This window comes from Phacochoerus africanus, chromosome 1, assembly GCF_016906955.1.
Source record: "Phacochoerus africanus isolate WHEZ1 chromosome 1, ROS_Pafr_v1, whole genome shotgun sequence".
NCBI lineage: Eukaryota > Metazoa > Chordata > Mammalia > Artiodactyla > Suidae > Phacochoerus > Phacochoerus africanus.
Window position 1 is genome coordinate 31,478,940 of NC_062544.1, and position 23,639 is coordinate 31,502,578.

The 23,639-nt window shown below is 46.3% G+C and overlaps 1 protein-coding gene and 1 long non-coding RNA gene across 8 annotated transcripts in view; one reads left to right on the plus strand and one right to left on the minus strand.

The window, feature by feature from the left end:
* Positions 1-977: 977 nt before the first annotated feature.
* The window catches only part of MAP1B (microtubule associated protein 1B), a 97,985-nt gene continuing 75,323 nt past the window's right edge, over positions 978-23,639 (minus strand). The window contains exons 4-7 of the mRNA XM_047793694.1: positions 22,941-23,081; positions 10,355-16,874; positions 7,566-7,804; positions 978-5,494 (exon numbers count right to left, since the gene is read on the minus strand). Coding sequence (XP_047649650.1) covers positions 5,339-5,494; positions 7,566-7,804; positions 10,355-16,874; positions 22,941-23,081 — 7,056 coding nt within the window. The 3' untranslated portion in view covers positions 978-5,338. The remainder of the gene's footprint in view (positions 5,495-7,565; positions 7,805-10,354; positions 16,875-22,940; positions 23,082-23,639) is intronic.
* LOC125134448 (uncharacterized) lies at positions 7,800-22,949 on the plus strand. 7 transcript variants are annotated; one of them, XR_007136671.1, is made up of 5 exons: positions 7,800-8,506; positions 10,499-10,597; positions 16,961-17,030; positions 17,711-20,955; positions 21,171-22,949. It is a non-coding gene; the product is annotated as an uncharacterized LOC125134448 (long non-coding RNA). The 7 variants fall into 7 exon arrangements; XR_007136658.1 differs by having other exon boundaries at positions 17,711-18,647; positions 18,800-22,949; XR_007136681.1 differs by having other exon boundaries at positions 17,711-18,474; positions 18,564-22,949.

Here is a 23,639-nt window from a genome sequence, read left to right on the forward strand (position 1 = left end):
TGAGCACTCTGGGCTCATCTTCTGTGGAGGGAACTGAGGTACCAGGCCTCCCACTGTATCCTCTGCCATTCTGGGCAGTCTGGGCTTCCCAGCATCCCCTGAGCCTGCATGCCACCTGTTGCCTCTGCCTGGGATTTGCTTTGTCTAAAGCACACACACCAGGTCTCAGTTTATTCATCACTTCTGGTGCTTTTCCTACTTTCACCTAAACTCACTCTCGGATTTTGGGTGCTCCCGCCACCACGTTCAGTTAGAGCAGCACTTGTGTTTTGCTCACCTTTAAATTTCCACAGGCTTACCCACTGCTTGGTATAAAGGTACAATAATCACTGAGTGACTTTAGGGAATTCTCCATTTTTAAACTTATATCACTTTTCCTAAACAACTTTTAGTTCCTAGGTGTGAATCAAATCCACAACATATTTTGTTAGTTATATAGAATTTTATTCTGTAACTGAGCAAGAAACCAAGAAGGAGATAAGGTTTTGGAGTACAATGGCTTCGTAGAGCCCCAGAAAGTCAGCCTTGGGAGGGCCCATCCAGTTCCTTTACTGTCTAATCAGAAAAGGAACTGATTAGACAGAGGTCACACAGCTGAGTGTGGCAGAGCTAGGATTAAAACCTTGCTTTTGTTTATATTGTGATTTAGTAGGAAACCCTCCCAATAGCCTCCTTCAGCTACACTGCTCTATCTTTGTTTTCTTTTTAAGCAATAATTTCAACTGTCTCTTTCTCTGATCTTCCAGTTTCGTTTTTTAGACCCCAGGGTTTTCTAGGGCTTGGCTAACAAGACACCAGCTGTAGAAATAGCAGGGCCTTCTCAGCAGCTTCCCAGAAGCCAGAGAGCCCACTCTGAAAAGCATACAATCTCCCCTTTGAATTAAGTTCCCCCCCCAACCCCCGCCTCTGTGAGAGGGAAACCCCAGCTCCCAATGCACCCAACTCAGTAACACAGTGAAAAACAGCACAGCACACACAACTTTTGCCACTTTTGTATTTTTATTGTGGAACTGAGGTGTTTTTTTTTTTCTTTTACATCAAATATCCTCAATGGAAGAGGGGATATTGCACACAAATATCATAAAAGCACTACATATTACTTTCACTGGAAACTAATTTTCTACATTAGATATGACTGGATAGAAGTGATGCAGGATTATAAGACATAATACCATACACAGCTGCAGACTGACACAAACACCATTCAGAACAAGAGAGAGGAGTGGGAGGTGCTTCTCAGGGAGGCTCAAGAGGACTTCCTTCCAGGCCGGAAGGAGAAGGGCTGCGGGCAGCGCGGTAAGCAGGACTCCAGCGCTGCAGTATGTTCTCTGAAGGGCAGCCCAGTCTTGATGCTCCATCACGATGGCTCCTTTTTGGGGAGCTCCAAATGAGTGCAGAGAAGCTATTTTTTTTCCCTTCCGTTTCAGTTTTTGATGCTGTCTTTTAAATCAATAAAGTCACAGATTTTTTTTTTCATAGTAAATAGGTTTTTTTTTTATACCAGGTGAATAACCTAATTGCTCTCAAGGAAATGCTCATCCCTAGGCTGCTTTTGGTGTGTTGTTCAGTTGGTTAAAAGATAAAAGCTTACATACAGTTCCTTTCAAATGGAAACAGGATCTTTTTTTCTAAATCCGAAGTGCAAAAAAAGTTATTAATCTAACTCACAATATCATTACTGAGCAGGAACCTCCTGTGACAAGTGACTAAAGAGAGGCAAGAAAAGCAATTTCAGAATTGTAGAGCAGCTCCTAAGAGCTGAAATTTGGTGACAGAGGGAAAAATGGAAAGTGGTAAAATTTCCATTAGCAAATGATTAAATCTTATTAAATGGGTATCGGAAAGCCCCTAAACTGTATAAGCTATTGGAGACACTTAAAACATTCATATACACTGGGGAAACCATTCACTATGATATGTAAGGTAAAGGGGAAAAAAAATTTTTTTTTTGAACTCCATGGAAAATGGCATTTAAGGGTGGGGGCAGGGGGCAAGAGTGGGGGAGGGTCAGTCATTGTATCCAGTCCCACCACAAGACTGAGAAAGCATGCACAGGGGTTGGGTTTTAAGAAAGGGGATAGAATTAGTTAAAATTGAAAATGCAGGATCATCTCTAACATTTAGTCTGTAGAATTTTGTTTAAGAATACTACCAAAAAGGTCATGATCATGAGTGCTATCTTGATGGAATCCCATCACTTAAACAGAGTGTAAATTCCTTCCACTCAATATTCAAATATTCAATCTATACAATTGGATTAAGTAATCAGCATGAATAAAGCTCCTAGAAGTCTGTGTCCATCTTTAGCTCTCACCATGAACTGTACATGGTACACTGCGATGGCTTGTTTACTAAACTAATTGTGTATTTATGGAACTAGCAAAATTAGGTTAGTCACACAGGTAGGAAAGGTGTGTGGAAGGACAGGAGCAACCTGTTATGTAAATGTTGGTTTTCCTGTTATATTCAGGCTCCGTGGTCATCGCTGAGAACAATGGATGGAGAAAGGTACTGAAGTATTTCATAGGAAAAAGAGCCAGCTGACCAGTGACAGCTTTTGTATATCTTTTTTTTCCATTAAATTCCAGAGCAAAAAAAAAGACAAGAGAAAAAATTAAAAAAGGAGTGGGAATAGAATGGTTATAATTGAATTCTGGCTATAATTCTCCTCAAATGTTTGGTTTTTTCTTAAAATAATGTACATGCTAAATAAATTTAATTTGGGAAATTAGAAAATAATTCCATCTTCTATCAAAGAAAAATCAACCAGAGGTCTGGATTTGGCAAGAAGGCTGGAAATCTGTTTCTCTTCCAATGAATGCATTATGTGAACCAACTTAACAACTAATCATTCAATAATTATCTGGAGTATCTTAGGTTGTCTCATAAGATATGTTTGAAGTAGATGACTTTATACTCACTGAAATCCATTTTTGTCACAATGAGTTTTCCATCATGTGCTCCTTTTTTTGTACCCTTAATCAATGTGGTGGTCTTAAGGATTTCAAAGAAACAGGGCAATAAATAAAGCTGCATTTCTAGAGAAGCCTAAAAAAAAATAGAATATTAACTTTTTTAAAAAATTAAACATTTGAAAAATGTAATTCACAGCATTAAGTAGACTGCATTAGATCCTCAGTGAAGGGACCTGGAAGAAGCATTGTTTAAACCCTCATCGTAGTTAGCAGTGCAAAACACACACTTATCAGACAAAAATAAACGAAAATGTTAATTCTGAAATAAATAACTAACATAGGAAATAATACGAGGTGATTGTTGACTACTCCGTAGATCTTAGAGTCTGCAGGAGACGCAACGCGACAGAGCCCAGCACAGCTGTCACTGAGAAGTTTGCCACATCTGAACACTGGGTGCATGGATCTGCAACTCGAATCTTGGTGTCAGTTTTAATCATGATCTGGCTTCCCAGGTTCATAGTTGGATGATGAAAATGATGGAAATGATCTTTGAACTCTACGTGATGAATCGTACGAGTTGGGAATTCACTTGCTTTCAGTGTATTTTTCCTTTATTATTATTATTTTTTTTTCCAGAAAAGAAAATCCCAAAGCAAATTTTCGCTAAGGTTCTTTGAACTTGTCTTGGCTCTTTTACCTCATGGTTGAAGATCTTGAAAGAAGTATGTAGGAAACCAGTGGGTGCTATGCTTGCAAAAGCCTGGAAAAGTAGCCATTCTCCCCCCAACTCTCAAATAGCACATGCTCAGATTTCTGTTATGGAAATTAAGGGGTGGGAGGTATCACTATTCCTGGTAGTGATGGGTTTTTGATAAATATTATTACTGCAATATCAGACTTCACTCTCACTAGAACTTCAAAAAACATTATTCATTTTTTTGTCTTATGAAACACTTAAAAAAAAAAGGCGGTCACTTGAAAATTTTCTTTGCATTTTCCTGTAAATGAAAACATTTGTTAAAAAGTTCATCTATGAAAAGTTCTCACATATCTAAAAAAAAAAAAAAAATTCTTCTGTACACTTGTTCCCATAATTATGCTGAAATTAATGGAAAATTAAAAAAAAAAGCGCCAATGTAAGACAAAGGAAGGTAAATACTGTACACTTGCTGAGAAGCTCTTCCACCGTTAAGATTTACTGTTTTCCCAGTTCTGATCACAGAAGCCATTTCCATCTTGAACTTGCAGTAGTAAAGAAGCTACGAAAGGCTCAACCTGTTTGGCTGAGGGGCCTGAGGTGGTATTTAACATGCAGTGCTCAGCATCAAACTGTTGCACCAATCAGGTCAGCTCCTAGTACCCCTCCCACTCGCACACACATGCTCCTTTAACTGGAGTATCTATAATCCTACACGGATGTTTTATAAACTTGCTGTCTCACATTAAAAAATAAGTGCATCAAGTATCTTTGTACATTCAAGTCACTTTCTAAGGCAAATTGTCTACCCTTTGTACTCCCAACTGCTTTGGTATTTGCTTGTTAATTGGGGTGGACTTGGGTGTCTCCGCATGCAGGTTAATGGACTCCGAGTGGACTAACTGGGTGCACAGATGCTGGGAGCATGCCTTAGATCAATCTACTTGTGTGTCTGAAGAGTCTGAGAGTTCTGAATGGGGTTCAAACGCTTGCGTGCCCAGTCTACACTTGCTACGCTATGTCAGTGTGCGGCCTTTAAACTGAAGGAGCTTAATTAAGGCGTGAAAAAATCTCACATGCCCTCTTAACAAGTTCTGTTCTGTTTTCTTCCAGCCAACTGGTTTTCGACCATTAAGACCCTCTCTGATGACTCAAGCTGACACAAGTTGCAAACGTGGCCTATGCCGACTCCAGAGTACAGACAGAAAATGCAGACCTAACTGTTGGTTATCTTCTCCTCCTGACCCCACCCCGCTCTCTCGCTCTCTCTGGGTAGCTCACCAGCACTCTCTACCATTACGTCTCTTTCTCTCGCATTCCTTTTTCTTTCTCATTCTCTCTCTCTTTCTCTGTCCTGCGTCCCCTCTCTTTTGTGCGCACGCGCTCTCTCTCTTCCTCTCTCTCTCTAAGACAAATGCCTCTACCTAGCAGAAGTCAGTTGGGTTTGCTAGTGCATGGTTTCCAAATGTCCAGCAGAGATGAACTGGGGTAGGTAATTTTGCAGTAACTTGAACCCTAGTGTGGGAATACTGTTACTTCCCTTAGCATTCAGCAAAAACTGAGAAATGGTAGTGACTTGTATCACCATGACACAGTATAGCGTTTGGCAGGTAACAGTTCAGTGACTTATTTAGATGAATTGACTGTTTTAGAAAAGGTGGTTTCAAATTGAAGAATTTCTGGAAACAAAGTTCAAATCCTGTGGTGTGGCTGGCCTTGGTGGTTACAGTTCGATCTTACATGCAGGAAAGGATTCATCTTGCATAACCACGGTGCTGCTGCTTGCTAAAACCATGATGTTGAGGTCCTGCTGTTTCTCATGGGTCTCCTGATACCATTCCCTCATCACTTCCGAGTCATGAGTCGGGATCAGGGTCACCTGCAGGGGGTGAGAAAACAGCTGCTTAAGCACAGAACCAGAAGTCAGATGAAAGAAAAAACAGGACAACAATAAGGTATTAATTAGACCACTGGAAAAAAAGAAGGGGAAAGAGGAAACTCTTCTACTGTCCTTAAGAAATTCAAAGGACGTTTCAATTTCTACTTTCTAGGCACCAGAATAAAGCTGTAAAAAAATTAGTTTTTCTGGGGGAACTAAAGACTGGAATCAAAAGCAACTCATGATTTGTCAATTAGTTCATCCGTATTAATTAGTCACTGGGTTTTTTTATTTAAATAAATTCTATCTGAGTATAGTTGACTTAGAAAGTTGTGTTAGTTTGAAGTATACAGCAAAGTAAATCAGTTATATATATATATATCCATTCTTTTTTCAGATTCTTTTCCCATTTAGGTTTTTACACAGTATTGAGTAGACTGCCCTGTGCTAGACAACAGGTCTTGTTTCCTCTCTATTTTAGGTGCAGTACTGTGTATTAAATGTCAGTCACAACCCCCTAATTTATCCCTCCTGCCCCACATTTCCCCTTTGGTAAGCATGAATTTGGTTTTGAAATCTTTGAATCTTTTAAGTTCTTTTGTATCATGTTTTGTTAGCTTCCACATAATAGTGATCCTATATGACATTTGTCCTGTCTTACAATCATTTAGTTTGATATTTCTAGGTCCATTCATCTTGCCGCAAATGGCATGACATCATTCTTTTTTTATGATTGAGTAATACTCCTTTGTGCGTACGTACCACATCTCTTTTACCCAGTCCTCTGTTGATGGACATTTAGGTTGCTTCCATGTCATTCTGACTAGTGTGAGGTGATACCTCACTGTATTTTGATTTGCATTTCTCTAATAATTAGCGGTGTTGAGCATCTTTTCATGTGTCTTTTGGCAATCTGTATAGTCACTGGTTTTTCAATTCCTTAGTGTTAAAAGAAGTATTTCCTTTAACACAAGTGGTCAGTTTTACATTAAAGATATTGCATATTTAATCCAAGGTGCTTTAGTTATTATTGAAACTCTGATTGCTTGTAACTAATTTCATCCTGAGAACAAAGATTTGTATCTTTCTTTTTCTTTTTTTTAAAGGGCCACACCAAAGCATATGGAGGTTCCCAGGCTAGGAGTCAAATCAGAGCGGCAGCTGCTGGCCTACATCACAGCCACATCCATGACCTACACTGCAGCTTGTGGCAATACCAGATCCTTAACCCACAGGCGAGGTCAGGGGTTGAACCCATATCCTTATGGATACCAGTCAAGTTCTTAACCCGCTGAGCCACAACAGGAACTCCCAAGATTTGTGCCTTTAATTTGTGTGTGTGACTGGGGACATGGAGTGGGAGGGGTAGGTGGATAGATACGGGCTTGAACAGCAAAAATTCCATCTAGTATTCAGGAAGAGGTCACTGGGTGCTTCTCATTAGGTTTCATATGATGAAATAAGTATTTCCATTTAATGCTATGCACAGTTTACTAGATGACTATACATAAACCATAATAAAACTTAGATAAGCAGAAATCACAGCTAAAGTAAGAGTGGTTTGTGGCCAGTTAGGATGCTTGGGAGCTGGCATGCCCTACTGGGGACCACTTTTTTCAGCAGTGGCCCCCCTGCAGAAGAATCTCACATGGACAGCTTATTTTCTAAATGGCCACATTCCTAGCTTTGGCCTCCTTGCGAAGGACAAAGGAGTAAAGACGCTAACTTATCCACTCTTACATGGGAATATTACCTACCACTTGGTTACTCTGGTTAATATTCTTGGTAGATTAGGGTGAAGGGTAAGTAGTCTTGGGCCCACTTTGCAGAGAAATGAATTACGCTTTAGGGAGGTAATGTGGCTTTCCGCCAAGTCCATGGTGGTTGGTGCTAACAAGAATACGTTCAGACCATCTTTTGTGTGTTACCTCATTCTGTCCTCAGGCTATTTCACGAGTGGCAGATCTACCTCCTGTGATCCACAGTCCTAAGTCTCACTGAACGGGCCTCCTACCCTCTGCCTCTGGACACAGCTCCGTGTGCCGTGCAGACACTGTCCTGGAGCTCTTACCTGCATGTTGCTGCCCCACTGAGCCTTCCCTTCCAACAAGGCGTCCAGGACAGCCCGGCTGGGCTCCTCAGCAGCCGGGTCATTCCCACTCACCACGTAGTAGGACGACCTCACTCTCTTGAAAAATTCAACATCGACGTTCTTACTATTGCTGTGGTTGGGAATATAGCACAGGTCCAAGTACACAGGGGGACCGGGAGGCACTGCTGAGGGCTTGGACGTCTTGGTGGTTCCAGGTCCTTCAGGAAAGAAACAAAATGAGAAAAAAAGCCAGGGTCACAGGAATGCAAAGAGACCCATCTGTCCAGTACACCTCCCCTCCTTCCTCCCAAGAAGGTCCTCTAGGCTATGTAGAGGCGGGGTGCCGGGCACTTCCTTCTCATGCAGAGGGCATGTGACACTGGCAAGCTGAGAAAATATTACCTGATTATTTTCCATCTCAACAGGAGAAATGAAGGATGGGATGTCTCCCTTTGCAGACAACCCACTAGGAAGTAAGAAGGGTTTCAGGGTCTTGCCTGAGATGGAACTAGATGGTAACACTCCTCCCAAAAGAGCTACTAATGCCCAGTGGGATTTGAAAAGTAGTCTATGAACCAGATTTTAAAGAGCCAAAGAAAGCACCTGCATTTGGTAAACCATAGTCGAGCAATCTTAGGAATCTCTGTTAGATCTCATTTGAAAGCAATGTTGCCCAGAGCTGATTGTGATACCCTAACGTTCGACCTAGCCAGTGGTCTGATCTTAACATCATAGGATTTCCAAGGCCCTCAGCACCTCAACCTCATTCATAATCTGATGAAATGCTGTATTCTCTCCTTAGGTCGTACTTAAAAATGTGAAACGTCTCTCCGTAGACAACACCGGATACCAAACTTTGGCAAGAGGAAGGTTCAGAAAGATTAGGCTTTCTCCAGCCAAACAGGACATACCAAACTGAGGTAAGGGGCCTGTGGCAGCCAAAATGCCCAGTCTAAATCAGAATAACTGGGCAAAGTAAAGATTCAGATTAACCCCGTGTTTTGGCACCTTGTCTGGTGAGCTGGCTTTTGACATTTTCTAATTGGAAGGTTTAAGCTTTTTGAGACATTAATAGAATGAGCACTCTAAGGCAGTGGTTCTTCGTCCTGGCCACATGATCAGAATCACACAGCATGCCTAATACCAATGCCCAGGCCCCACGCCCAGAGTCTGGCTCCATGGAGCCGGGAACCACCTTTTTTTTTTTTTTTGGTCTTTTCTATGGCCACACCCTCAGCACATGGAGGTTCCCAGGCTAGGGAGTCTAATCAGAGCTGTAGCCACTGGCCTACACCACAGCCACAGCAACGTGGGATCCAAGCCACGTCTGCGACCTACATCACAGTTCACGGCAACACCAGATCCTTAACCCACTGAGTGAGGCCAGGGATCAAACCCACAACCTCATGGTTCCTAGTTGGATTCGTTAACCACTGCGCCACAACGGGAACTCCAAGCCACCATTTTTTAAAAGCACCCCAGCTAACAGGTGGTGTGTATCTGTTTTGAGACCACTGTAAAGCCATTTAAAATACTAGCTGGATCCATATATTTAATCTTCTTGCCTTTCTCCATGAGATGTAGGACAGTCTCTGGGAGACTATCATCCCAGAGTTGAAACCAGCAATGAATTCCATCAACGGACTAGTTTTATTTTCAGGAGAGTAAGAGAGTGGTGAGAATCAGCCACGCTGACATTTGGATAAACTCACTCAGTTTATGACTAGATTAACCAGCGTTTTAATGAACCTAAACTGGAAGCCCTCAACATAGCCGTGTATAAGTCTCCAGAGAATTCTGCTTGTGACTTACCTTCCTTCTAATAATTAAAAATGTCAGCAGTTACCCCTTGCACATTAAATCACTCCCATCATCACCAAACGAACATTGCCCATAGAGGTCCACACTGAGGGAAATGGCAGAAGTCGACCAAGGTTTGTTTTAAAGTTAATTAATAGTGTGATTTTGTCTTCTTAGCAGTCTATTGGGAAAGCATCTTCAAAGTAAATTCAAACTAACTAACTTGGCCTCAAAATTTGTCATCTCTTTAAATGACAAAAAATTTTTTTTAAATCAGTTGTGTGAGCTAAAGTGTATGTGTGGCAAGTTTGGTAGCAAATTTTAGTTGGGTTTCATGCCTTTCTCTCGACTTGTACTGGGTACCCACTAGTCAAGTGAATTTGCTGGTTGATAAAACAGAGCATTATTTTTAATGAGGATGTATCTCCAGCCTGGTGATTTTTTCCTAATTAAAAAGTGTATACTCTTCAATTTCCAAGACGTTGTAACTTTTAAATATTTTCATTTTTTAAAAAAATGGAACCTAAATCTTGGACCCACACTAGTTATTCCAGGCATGTCTTGGAACTCTGATTCTCCCTAGGCCTTTGGCACCTCAGCTTGATTCTGGGGCCAGTATGGCAAAAGCCAATGCCTCTGGAATCTTGTAGAGGAGCCTGAAACACAGATGCTTGATTCTGAAGATGTAGAACAAGGCTATAGTTGCTGTGTTGCAAAAGGGAGCAAGCCCAGGGGTCACAGCTGGAGAATCACAGCTGCCGTGGGCCATATGCCGAGCCATCCCCAGGCCCAGGGGCTACACTGGCCTGAGAGCTATACCTGCTGGCAGAAGAAAACCGTGACGGGAAGGGAGCACACCAAGTGTGCTCTCTCGGGTCCCTAGTTCAAAGTCAAATGAAAGCCCAGAGACTGCAGCTAAAAGCAGACTCATTATGTCCTGTAGCAGGATGCCAGCACCTTCCACCTACCTGCGGTTGCCGTCTTTACCGATTTAGATGTGGAGGCGTTGGCGGCATTCTTGGTCTCCTTGTCTTTCTCTTCCCCACGTGTAGCTTTGACCTCAGGGGTGGTGGTAGTTTTTGTTGCTTTTTCCACAGATTCTTTCTTCTTAGGAGAAGCCACTCTGGACACCTTATCTGAGGATTCTTTCAAGGCCCCTGGCTTCGGTGAAGCTGCAGAAGGCTTGGACTTCCCATCGGCCTTCTTGACAGGTGAAGACGACTTGGTCTTTGTCCCTGGCTTTTTGGTTTTGGTCTTCTCTTTGAGATCTTTCTTCAGAGCTTTGCCCAGGTTCTGCTCAATGGCCAAGGCCTCTGGGTCCATCATGGACACATCAGGGTGGCGTGGGGAAGGGCTACGGTCCTGCATGGGAGCCGGAGGTGGATCCATGTGTTTGTACGTGACGGTTTTGTCTGTGGGGATGGTTTCAGATTCATCTTCAGAGTCGATATTTGCATCTGCTGTGATGGAGGGGCACTCTTCGGTCTCCGGGGGCACGTCAGAGTCGGTCTGAGACGGGGCGGACTCGCTGACTGAGGTGGGAGGGGTTTCATCACACTGTCGGCCCTGGGGCTTTCCTCCAGGAGGTGGGGGGGCTCCCCCTGTTTGAGTCAGGGGCTTCTCTGAGTCTTCAGCTGGCTCTTCACTGGCAAACCACTCGAGAGGATTGGGGTTAATGAAGGAGGGCGAAAGCTCTGTCTTGGGATGCTTGTACTCACAGGAAGACACGAGGCACAAGTCAACATCCTGGCGAGCCTCAGAGGGGGACCTCTTTTCTGCGGTGTAGCACGGGTCTGAGGTCTCGTAGGAATAGGTAGATGCCTGGGGGGTTCTAGCCATCTTCTCTGCAGTCTCGTAACAGTATGCAGAGGTGTCAGGGGTTCGTGTAGTGGCTGTCGAGGTCTCGAAGGAGTAACTCTCAGACTCAGGGAAACTGGCAGCTTTCTCAGTGGTCTCATAAGAATAGCTGGAATCCCCAAGTGTCTGGCCACCCTCTTCAGAGTCATCATATCCATTGCTGATGTCATCCAGGAGCCTTCTAGACCTCTCAGTCTTTTCGTAGCTGTAACCACTCAGTTCAGGGGTTCTTGCTGTCTTCTCACTTATCTCATACGAGTACCCAGGCTCTTCGGGGCTCCGTGTGGCCTTTTCAGTAATTTCGTAGGCATAGCCCCCCTCTTCAGGAGTCTTGGTGGTTTTCTCAATGGCCTCATAGGAGTAGCCGCTGTCACATGGGGATTTGGCGGGGCTCTCTGTCTTCTCATAGTAGTAGCCGCTCACATCTGCGCCCCGGGTAGTTTTCTCATAAGACTCATAGTCGTAACTCTCTTCGTCTGGGGACCTGGTTGTCATCTCCGGCTTCTGATAGGCATAGCTGAAGTCGCCGGGTGTCTTCCCACCACTGTCCTTCTCCATGACCGATGTGGCCAAATCTCTACTCAAGGCTAGATGGTGTGGCATCGTATCAAATAACATCGAGGCACGGAAGCCATAGGGCTCTGCGGATGCTGCATCCGTCGGTGGAGGAGAGGCAGCGTGGCAAGCGGCAATGCTCTCCTTGACTGCAGAGGTAGAATCTGAAAAACTCGGGGAATATAAAGGAGAGGACTCCCTCGGCGTGAGTGGAGAGATGTCGGATTTCGGTGAGAGCTTCTCTCCTTCCAGACTTTGCACTTTTTCAGAGGTGAGGGAGGCATATAAGGATATATCTCGGGGAGGAACAACATCGGATAGAGTATCTTCTTGGAGAGGAGAAGCTATCTGAGAAGGGGTGTGTGCGGAAGAGGTGGATGGGGAAGCCTCCACCTGGGATACGGAGATGAGCTCAGAAAGATCATTATCTTGGGTGTAGGACGGCTCTTCCGTTGGTGGGATCTTATGTGATAGACTGGAGTCCTGCATGTCAGAAGGACTATAGTCCACCTCCGTTGGCCCATTTTCAGTGATGTGAAGCATACCTGCACCTACTGTAGGGTGATCTGGAGACTGTCGGCTGAAGTCCATAGCAAGAGAATGCTCAGGGGATTCCTGGCCAAACTCAATAGACATGGAGGACTGTTCAGATCGGTGATCCTGAACTGGTGTCCTGGACTTGGCTGTTTTAGGGGAGAAGTCTGGCGGAGAAATTGACATTGGTCTGGGGCATTCCTCTTTAGATGGAGACATTTCTGTTTCCTGGAAAGTGGTGGGCGTTTGCACGACAGACACTGAAAGGGAGTCGTCTACTTCGGTGGAATGTGGGGAACCGACCTCCGCATGCAGCGAGGGGGACACGTCATCTGTTGTTGGCTCTGGAAATGAGCTCGTAGCCACAGAAGCTGTGGAGACCGAGGCCACCCCCTCCATATGAGAGTATGTGTCTTCCGCCACGCCCTCATCAACAGGGGTAGCTGACTTGTCTGAGACAGTGCCTTCAGAAATGGACATCTTAGTGTCTTCCTTAAAAGATCCAAACTGACTGACATCTATCTGTGTAGGAGAAACATCTCCTAACTTCCTTTCATCCAGAGCCAGTCCTGATTGAGAACTCAGCTCCTCAACATCGTCAGTTTTCTTTTCTTGATCAAAATCTTCCTTTATTGGTATAAAGTCTGTGCTTTTCCCTTCCTCTTTATCTTGGAAAAGACCAGTGGAAGTCGTGTCGGAAACTGGACTTATTTGGTCTGGAGAGCCTTGTTTTCCATTCTTTCCCTCAAAGGGGCTTTCTGTGTATCTACCAGGAGCCTTGTCGTCGGCACTTAGAAAACTTTCATATGCAGACTCAGATCCAATTAGCGGTGGGCTCCGTAAAGGAGACAAAACTTTCTCAATAGGAGACTCTGAGTCAGGCACAGGTTCATCCATGGGGCTTATGGAAGCCCTATCACTCTCATCTTTGGCATCACTGAATTCAAAGCTGACTGGGACTGCCGCTGGTTTTTCAATGGCTTCTGTGGGAAGGTGACCAGATTTCTCTTCAGTGGGAGACTGGTAGTAAGGTGTGTGGCCAGCACTGCCAGTCACAGACTGAGATGGAGACACCACTTCCAGGGTCTTATCCTCAGGACTGGCACAATGTTCTTCAACTACTTCTTGGGTCACCTCGGGAGACACTGGGGCTACTTCCGCCTCTGCTGAGACTTTAATCTCATTGGGTGTCAGAGAAAAGTTCACACTGCGTTCACCCAGAGGGGTCTTTTCTATGGGTGATGGCGGAGATGGACTCAGGGACGGGCTCTTGGATGGACTAAGTTTTTCATCGGAAACTGCAGAGACGGTGTCTTTGACCTCCAATGTGGCACTGGCTCGCACGTCTTTGTCTTCAGAGCAGTAGGCATCACGCAGAGCAGATCTGCTAAATTTGTCTTCCTCCATGGATGAGGGTGGTGAGATGGTGGAGGCTGAGGCATTGTAATCCCTTCCATCAGTGGCATCTGTTTTTGACCCTTCAGACAGTCCGTTGAGTGATGTCACGGCAGGTTTGGCGTATTCCTGAGAATACAGTGAAGACTCGTATTTGGTGATGTTTACAAATTCCTGAGACGGGGACTCTGTCTCCTCGTTGTTGGTCTCATCACTCATCACGTCTCGAGGAGTGGACATCTCATCCATGGGGGTGGGCTCGCTGGAGATCTCAATGGTGGACTGAGTGTAGCCGGAGGTGGCAGTGAATTCTTCGGGCTGGTCTTCCCGGTTCTCCTCATCAGAAGCGGTGGCCTCACTCTCCGAGCCACCAGGTAAGGTCTCGTCATGAATTGAAGATGCAGGTTCTCGGACAGGAGACTGGGCTCCCACCTGCTTGGCGGCTGTGGTGAGGAATCCATACTGGTCCTCGGCACCACCAGCCCCTGCAGCCTTATCGACCACGGCCATCACGTAGTCTTCGGCCTCAGCCTTTTCGGGCTCATAGTCTTCCTCCCTGGCATCCTCAGCTTTGTCCTCCTCCTCCTCGCCCTCCTCCTCCGACTGCTCAGCATCTCCCTTCTCCAGGGCCTCGTCCATGTCTTCCTCTGCCCGGTCGTCACCGCTGGCGACGGACTCCCTCTTCTCCTTGATGTGCACGTCGGCCTCAGCCTTCGCGCTCTCCTCCTCCTCCTCCACGGGGCTGTGCTTGGATGTGCGTGTGCACACACTCTCCTCGCCGTCCTCCTCCGGCTCCTCAGCCTCCTCTGTCTCCGCCTTCTCTTCATAGTCTCCGGTCTCGGAAGACTCCTCAAAACCCGCTCCTTCGTCTTCAAATTTTTCAGTGTCCTCCACCCCCTGCTTCTCGACGGCCTCCAGCTCCTCGGGGGTTTGCTCGCATTCGCCCTCCCCCTCCGTGGTGGTGATTCCCTCATCGGGGGACTCGGCGGGACCCTTGATGACTTCGGTCTCTTTCTGGATGACATAGGCTTCGCCGGGTTCGGTTTCCTTCAGTTTCTCTTCATCTTCGATCAGCTCCAGCTGAGGCTTCACGTCTTTTGCTACGTCGACCTCTTCGGCCTTCAGCTCTTCAAAGTCCTTGGTCAGGTCCTCGGGGGAGGACATAAGGGACCTCTCGGCTTCGAGTTCTTTGGCGGGGCCAGTGGGTGCCATCCCAGCCGCCACGGCCGCTGCGGTGGCCACGGTGCCCAGGGCGGCGGCAGCGGCAGCCTCTGCGGTCCTGCCTTCCTTCTTAATGACTTTAATCTTCCCCTTCTCCTTTGGCTTCCCGGCAGCAGCAACAGATTCTTTCTTGACAGGCTCTTCCTTCTTGGGTACTTTTGGTTTTAATGCAGCTGGTTTTTTTGCTTCGGATACAGGAGTCGTGGATTTCTTTGTGTCTTTGGGAAGCTTCTTGATTTCTTTTTTGGGTTCCTTTTCCTCCTTTTTAATTTCCTTCTTTTCTTCCTTCTTAACTTCCTTCTTGGCTTCCTTCAGTGGGGTTTCCTTCTTAACCTCTTTTTTGACTTCTTTTTTCTCCTCCTTCTTGATGTCTTTTTTGACTTCCTTTTTCACCTCTTCCTTTTTTGGTTTTTCCTCCTTCTTGATGGGTGTTTTGTCCTCCTTTTTAGCCACTTCTTTCTTTGGCTTTTCCTTTTCCTTCTCCTCCTTCTTTTCTTCTGGTTTTGCCTTGGTTTCCTTTTTCACTGTCTTCTCCTTGGCGACTTTGGGTTTGACGTCTGCACCTTGTTTTTCAGCCCCCTCGGCTTTGGCCAGAGGCAGCTCTTCTTTGCTGGGCACCTCCTTTTCTGTCACGGGAGGTTTGGTCTCAGTTTTCACTGGTTTGTCTTTTTTCACTGTTACTTTTTCTTTGCTTTCGACTTTAGGTGGCTTTTCCACCTGAGCAGCTTTTGTGACTTCAGGGGTTTCTTCTTTTGACTCCTTTCGCACGGCTTTGCTGGGAAGGGGTTTCGCCGCTGGCTTCAGACTCTCCCGGCTGTCAGCCCTCTGTTTCAGTTTCACTTGTTTCACAGCAGGGGTGGCCACCTGGCCAGTTAGGTCCTTCTGCGTGGCCAGTGGCTGTTTCAGGAAGTCCAAATGCTTGAGCTTTTCCAGTCCTTCCAGGATATTGTATTGGGTGCTGTTGCCAGGAAACAGGACGCGGATGATTTTCTCTGCAGGGTTTGCTGGATGCCACACGATCAAGGATGAGACTGAAGTTAAGTAGGAAATTGGAATATCTATTTCCTGACCGTTAGGAAGGATTAGTTCAGCCTTGTCTTTGTTGGTGCCAGTCCACTGCTGCATAAAATATTGCATTTCCTTGCTGCTCTTGACTGGGTTAAGCACATACATCTCTAGTTTACCAACTCCCATTTTCTGGAAAAGAATGACAGGGTCAATGGTATTGCCTACACTTCTGAACAGAGGTTCTGGCTTCATGGACAATTTGTTTAGGTACTGCAGAGTGAAGCAAGCTTCTTCTATGCTTCTCTTCATCTTGATGTTGGGCTCTGGGTTTTTCAGATTTTCAGGTACATTGAGAAATACAACTCCCAGGTCGGGGGAGATGAGGTTTTTCATCCAGTCACTATTTGTGGTGGAGCCCTGGGACTGTTCTTCCTCGAGCTCTGCAATCTTCCGCTGGAGCATGCTGTTTATGCCAGGCAAATTGTCATCCCCAATGTGGGTGAGCAGGATGGAGTCCACTCGGTCCAAGTGTCGGATGAGCTTCCAGAAGCAGGATTTTCTTTCTGATCCTCCGTTGATGAGCATATTGAATCCATTCACTGCAAACAATGCAGAATCTCCCCTCCCTCCTGGAAAAATGTAACAGCAGGGCTTGGAGAGCTTTAGAAATCCCCCTGATGTGGGAGGTTCTAGGATATCAAAGGGAGATGGGACCTCCACGGATTCCGAGAGATACTCGGTAAACTCAGAAAGTCCTTCCATTTCTGGCAATATCGAAGCGGAGTTGAGTTTGATATTGATGAAGTCTTGGAGGTTGTGTCTGTCAAGATTGGAGTTCTTCCAGTCCCCTTCTTCGGGACAGAACAGGGTTAAGCTGGCTTTGTTGGCAGGATGGGTGGTACTCAGTAATTCCCCGATCTGGGATGTAAAAAATAAGAAGAAACAAAGAAAGAAAAGGTTTAAATAACTGTCATCACTGATCCATCCTCTCCATCTATTACTAGGTATTACAGGACCATTGGATGCTCACAGGCCAAGTGTCAGAGCTGCTGGCCGGGCAATAGTTCCACACCGGTAAGTGAATAGGCGCTGTCCTGACCACTCCTCCCATTCCCTTCGGCCTCAACTCCCCCCGCCCCTGGTCCACCCCACCCCAGGCACCTCCCCCCCGGAGACCTGGCCACCATCTGTTCGTGCCCAGCAGGGGATCTTCAGAACTGTGCTCCAGTTCTAAGACCCATCGACCACCTGGATGATCAGCGCCTGTGCGGTTATGAAATACTTTGAATACCACCCCTGGGTACCTGCCATGCGAAAATGCCCTTTAAAAAGTAATCAGCTACCACCACAGGGGAAGGCTAGATGAGTCATTTCACCACTGATATAAAATGTTTTCTTTTATTCCACGGGGCTTGGCAAAAAGGCCTGATGACATATTAAAGGAATTTAGATGCAGTGCACATGTTTGTCAATTTTTAGAATTTGGTAGGTAGAGAAGAAAAAAGTTTGGTGGTTTGGGGTTTTTGTTTGTTTTTTGTTTTTTGCCTCTTGAAAACAGGAAGTCATAGATTGCACTTTACTACAAAAAAAATTACTGGGTCTGGTATCAATCAGTTCACACTACTTTAAAACATGAGTGGTTCATCCAGCAGGTTCCCTGCAAATACAAACATTTTGAAACCATGATGATTACGGCAAGTGGGTAATTACGTGAGCAAGTAGCCAGATGTGTCCCCCTTTTGCTCATGTTTCAGCCCGAGGTGAGACAGTCTATGCTTCTCCACCCTGAGGGTTGTGTGCTCAAATCTGTGTGTCGGGGATAGTCAGCCACTCGCTCTTTTTATGTGAAGAAGGTGATCACCGAGATCAAGGAGAAGGTAAACAAATTTGAGGAAACCCTCCCTGCTTTCCTTCCCGTCTTTTCACCTCTACCCAGAGAGTTTCTATGACATGAAGGAAATGACTCCAAAGAAACAAGGCTGTGCTGGATTCTGAGGACGTCGAGGGCACTGAAAACCAGCAAAGAGGCTGGTGAGTGGAAAACTATGACGTATGTACAAGGGAAAGCAGAAAGGAAAGTCAGCCCTGCCTGCTGAACAGGTTTCTCTTCAGAGAAGGACAGTCCAGTTGTCTGGGGAAGCAACAGGGTGATGTGCGTGAGACAAGAACACCGCTGCCGCCTGGAGAGCGCCCATCACGAAGGAGGCGGACGGAAAGGGTCGGGGGCGGAGGGAGGAGGAACACCTTCGATGGCCTTGGAGCAGCGCAGCAGAAACAAAGCCCGACCTCACCCCAGAGCCTGCTTCCAGACCTGTGTGGCCGAGGGCCTCAAGGGCAAAGGCCGGTCTCACGAGAGCCTGTTCAATCCATGCTTATTCAAGGAACAGATGAGAGCAACAAGGAGGCTCCAACAGTGGGAGCAACAGGAGCAGTTTCCACAAGGAAACTGTGGGTGGTGCTTGGACTTGGAAACTGAGGCTTCCCCGTCAAAGAGTTTGGAAACCATCATCCGTAAATGGTAGTTAGGAGAGCCCATTATACTGAAAGTCCCTGAAGAGGAAGTATCACATCTCCATCTCCGCGTCATTGTCATCTCTGTCTCCCCAGGACATCATCAAGCACCATGGATGTTTGCGGAATTGCTCTGAACTTGGCCATTTCAACGTGCTGCCCTTCTGAAGTGGACACTAGGTAAGTGAGCAGAGCCTGTTAATACTTCTCAAGCACGCTGACTGCTACGCTCCCCTTCTTCTTACAAAGAGGGATGGGAGACCAGACTGCAAGAAATATTGCTTGGGGCAAAGATAGCCTTTTTGTTAATCACCGTTTCTAATTAAATGCAGGCATACTGGAAGAGGAAGGAAGATATAGGAAATAAATGACTTTACGGCAGATAATATTAATGAAATAAGATTTGAATTTCTCAACCATAGCCTACTAACCACATTTCCGTTTTGATTGGATTACTTGCGTGGCTAATGAGGAAATACAACAGACAGTGGAGCTCTGGGTTTTAGCAAGATGGTTAACAGGATCTCTGAACAGGGTGAGAGTGGAACTAGGTGGATCTGTAGCCAGCCATATAAATCCTGCTGCTTCATGTCCACCTGGAGGGGGTCTGCGATGGGCTCATTTACGTCCTGTCGAGGAGACTTGAATGGAAGTGGTGAAGGCATGCTTATCCCATCTGTGGAGGGCATGAAAACAAGAGGCCTAGCAAAAGCGGAATGGCAGAAGTAAGACGTTTGGGAAAGCTTTTGAAACCAGGATGATGATGGCTACATCAGCTCTAACAGGAGGCATTCTAAAGGGGTAAGTGCAAGGTCCCATAAGCCAGCTGGGAAGGCAGGATTGGACGATGTGGCTTATCAACAATATCCATGGGAAAGACTCCGGGATTTCAGTTGATGGTCAAGTGGATTTATCGCAAAGCTGAAGAAGCTTACATTTCAAGGCTCCTCAGTGACCTGGTTCCCTCCCAAAGTCCTGTACTTAATTGTCTATTCATAATTTTGTTTTTCTTGAAGGGAACCCCTCAAACTAGGTTAATTACAGAGCTCCTTAGAGCCTGCACCCCCTCTCCTCACTGACATTTAATTGTAGATAGTAATGGTCCAAAGTTACTCAGACTTAGTGAATAGAAGATTATACTGAAAACTACAGAAGTCACTGACTCACAGTCCTAACCTGGTCAGTGACCCCTGGAGTATGCTGTCCAGTGTGAGTCATAACATTTTAGAGAAACTGGACCAAAACCAAGTTGAAATTGCTGGCTTCTTCTCCTTGGCGTTAACCTCTAAATGCTAGACCTGGGCCCCTTTCTCTTCTAACACATTTCTCCCTCTAGATTACTTCATCTATTTTCTAACGTGCTGATGGCTTCCACATTAGTATTTCCAGCCTGCTCTCAGCTCCCCGGGCTCTGGACTCCCACATCTAACTGACTGATAATTCCAAGGCACGGAGATATGGCCAAGACCATATGGTTCTCACCTTATCCCACCCCTCCTTCTGCCAGTGGAACAGGATTGAAGGACGGTGACCATAGAAAGTAAGGAATTTTTAATATCTTGTTTTCTGAGGACCAGTGGGTAGAACCGAAAATGTTTAATCTGGGAGGGGAAAAAAAACTGGCCGCGCTGGTGAAAGGGTGTCTAAGACACTGTCAGGTGGAAAAGGGATCACATTAGTTCCTTGAAGATAGGATGAGACAAGGAAAAACTTTCTAACAAAGAGACTGAGAAATGTCCCCAGGAGATGGTGATTTCACCATCCTCAGATTTCAGGGAGGGAGGGGGAGCCAGAGGACTGTTCTAGCTGTAGGTCCTGGTTTTGCAGTTCACCTCCAAAGACTAAAACTCCCAAAAGCTGAAGCTCAAAATGCACTAATAATTTCTCAGCCATTTACTTTTAGCTGTTCTTGTTAAACAATGTGTCATTCTTATTTTTGCCAAATTGTGCTTCTGGTTTCTCTGGTGTGACTAGTATGTGTCAAGGACTAAATAAAAGGAACAAACGTAGACACCAAATGGCCTGGAAGATCCCTTAGTTACTGAGTCATTCTCTACTCAAAACCTTTTTCTAAGGCACCAATAGGCTACGATAGCGCTCGATGACTGGTAACCACTGGCCGAATCCAGGGGTTCCCATACTTTGGCTGTGGCATCCTTTCCTCAAAGTCCACAGTGTGAAAAAGGTCCAGGTGCTGTGGTCGGGACAAGGGGAAGAGAGGGTAGAACTGACCCTAGGTCTCCCCTTCTCTTGTCTCCCCCACCACCCTTGGCACCCCTGGTCTAGTCTGTAAGGGAAAACTCTAGAGATCCTTTAATGTGCGTTGAGATTTACTTTCCCCAAAGTATTGGGGTGGGGGTTATGGAGCCAGTAGAGGAGACTATGACAGAGCTGCTGGCTTACTGACCCCTGCCTCGAAGAATGAAAAATGTGTGCCCTTCCAAACCTGCCCGGTGATTAGAACCCTGCACAGAACGCCATTCTCCAGGTAAGGATGTTTCCTTTTCTTCTATATTTAGGGGTAAATTCTGATCTATGCACATTCCGTGTGCCACAGTTCTAGTAAAGTGATTTAAGCATCACCACGCCTTATTTGAAGCCAGAGAGCCATTATTTGAGGTCCAGATGGGTGGATGGTGATACCTCTGTATTTAAACTTCCAGCAAGACAAACCCTTTTCTTTCCATATGTCCTCTGCTCTAGTTAACTTCAAAAAAGACAAAGCAATGACATGGGGACAGAAACCAACCACAAGAAACCAGCTTCGGAAGTGCCCAGGAGGCAGGAGAGGCACCGCGTGCACCGAAGTCAGTGAGGGCTTAGGGCTAAGCCCCGCCTAGAACAAGCCAGTTCACCACCCACCCACATCCTGAGCCATGGGGCTGTGGCCAGGCCTCTGCAGCTCTCCCTTGCCCGGCGCAAGGTGCCAATAGTGGGGTGACCTCCAGCTCCCCTACAATGTTCCACTGTCCCGGGGACAGCATGAACATGCAGACACGACCTTGCAAACGATTCTGACGTGACAGTGATCACATGCCCTTCTCGGGGCAGCAGGTGGAGTGAGGGCGAGAGCTCTAGCTGGGGACTCTCAATGCACTTGAACCAGGTTTTCCCGGACCTTCCTACGTGTAGGTGCAATGGATATGAGACAGGCGGCCCGAACTCCAGCAGCCTCGCAGGAAGAGAGGGTAGTCAGCACGGTGCCAGCTGCAAGGGAGCCCTGGGTCTTTCCTGCCATGGGGCGCCTGGGCTGTCTGCCTTGGGGCCCAGATGACATCACACCTTCGGAAAGCTGGGGTTTCCGACGCCAAATAAAACGTTCCTTTTTACTCCCCCCCGCCCAGTGAGTGGAAACTAGAAACATGCTGATGTCATCTGACCAGGGTTTTTGAAAAGGCCCCCAGGTGAGCCTAATGAGGCTGGGCAGCCTATTTGCAGATCTTGCCAGGGATGGAAAGTGCACAGAGACCTCTCTCTGAGGCGCAGGGCCGAGGAAGATTAAATGCAGGAAAACAGATGGCCCTTCCCAACACCCATGAGACTAAGAGGCGGCCGTCTCAGGAAGTTCTCAGGAAGCTGGTTTTAAATAGATGTGGTAACTCCCCATCAGTACATCCTTCAAGCTCTCAGTGGAGAAATCTGCTGTCAGCGAGGGCAGGCCCCACGCTGCTGTGTGACAGCCCTGAATCGATGTTCTAACTAGGAGAAAGAGGTGTGTAATTTTGGAAAGAGAGGTGTCCCAACCAGACATATTCTGAAGCAGAAGTAACCAAATTAAAATCTTCGCTCTCATTTTACCAAATACCACTCACTTCTTAGAGGCTTTTTTCAATATTTCACATGTATCACCCTTGACTAAGACACACATTAGAAATAGTAACCATCAGGCTTCAACCACCCTTAACCATCTTTTTCTTGAGGCATGGACGTGTCCCATGCATGCACCCCGTTCTCCCACGAGCCTCCCTTTCTTGGGCTGTGCAGGCAGTCCGAGTTCAAACATTGGGACCAGGCATTCAAAATACGAGAAATCAGACATAATTAGTAGATCAGGAAAGGGAAGTACATGTACTGAGGGAGATCAGGGCAGTTCATTGCTACCTAAAAATCCAGGAGATCTTGGGAATGTTCTGTCAGAAAACAGGAAATGTGCATTTTCTCTTGGACTCTGTCATTTCAAATTTCTCCATCATCTCTGCCATCTGTAAAATGCTGACGTTTCCAACCCCCCTCCATCTGTATCTCAGGCAACACTCAGAATGGCTCCAATTAATTATAGATGCGTGCTCTAAATTCCTTTGGTGATGAGCCACAGCACTGCAGGACACCGGATCACCGGGTTTTGCTTATTTCAAAGGCGTGTGACATCCCCTCCCCTCCTTCTAGCTCCCGTAAGTGCTTTCAAAGTGCAGCCTGAGGCGACAACAATGACCAAGCAACTGTAAATCTCGATACACCCAGACGGGAGCCTACCTCTTGATCGGTGAAAATCTCTATGAAGTTCTGGAACGAGAAAGAGCCGGATTGGAGAATGAGCTCTCCGGTATTTTCAAAGCACTGCCCCGTCAACACGAGCAGCTTGTGTCGGGCGGCGTCCGTGATCATTAAGCGCACCTGAAACAAAGCACAGGCAGCAGCCATGAGCCATGGGGGCTCCGACACCCCACCTTCAGGAGGACCGGGCTGGCCCCGGAGCGCTTGAAATTTCTTACCGACAAGAATCATGCACTCCCTGGCCTTCAGATTTCCCCTGGGGCGCTGGACAGAGCCAGTGGCTGAGGTCATCGGCCACCCATGCATGCCATTTTCCAAGTCTGGCTTCAACCAGGACGGTAGCGGGAGTTGACTTTCTCCCTTAAGTTTCCTTGTCTTTTCCAAAGCAGTCTCCACAGCTGGCAATGGTTTGTTGCACAGCTGTGTCTGCTGGCAGCACGCGGTCTATGAGACATGAATATCTCACAAGCTGACTCACCAAGTACAGGCCAGGCCCCCCAACTGCTGCCGTAGAAAACAGAGTTCCAGCTAGGGTCCCAGGTCAGCCCCTGTCCTTCCAAGCCATACACCAAACACCCAGCTCCCAAAGCAGTCTCAGCATCTGCAAGGTGCCTAACGTTGAACTTGAACATCAACAAAAGGCTGCCCTGACTGGAAATCTTTTACATAGAACTGTAA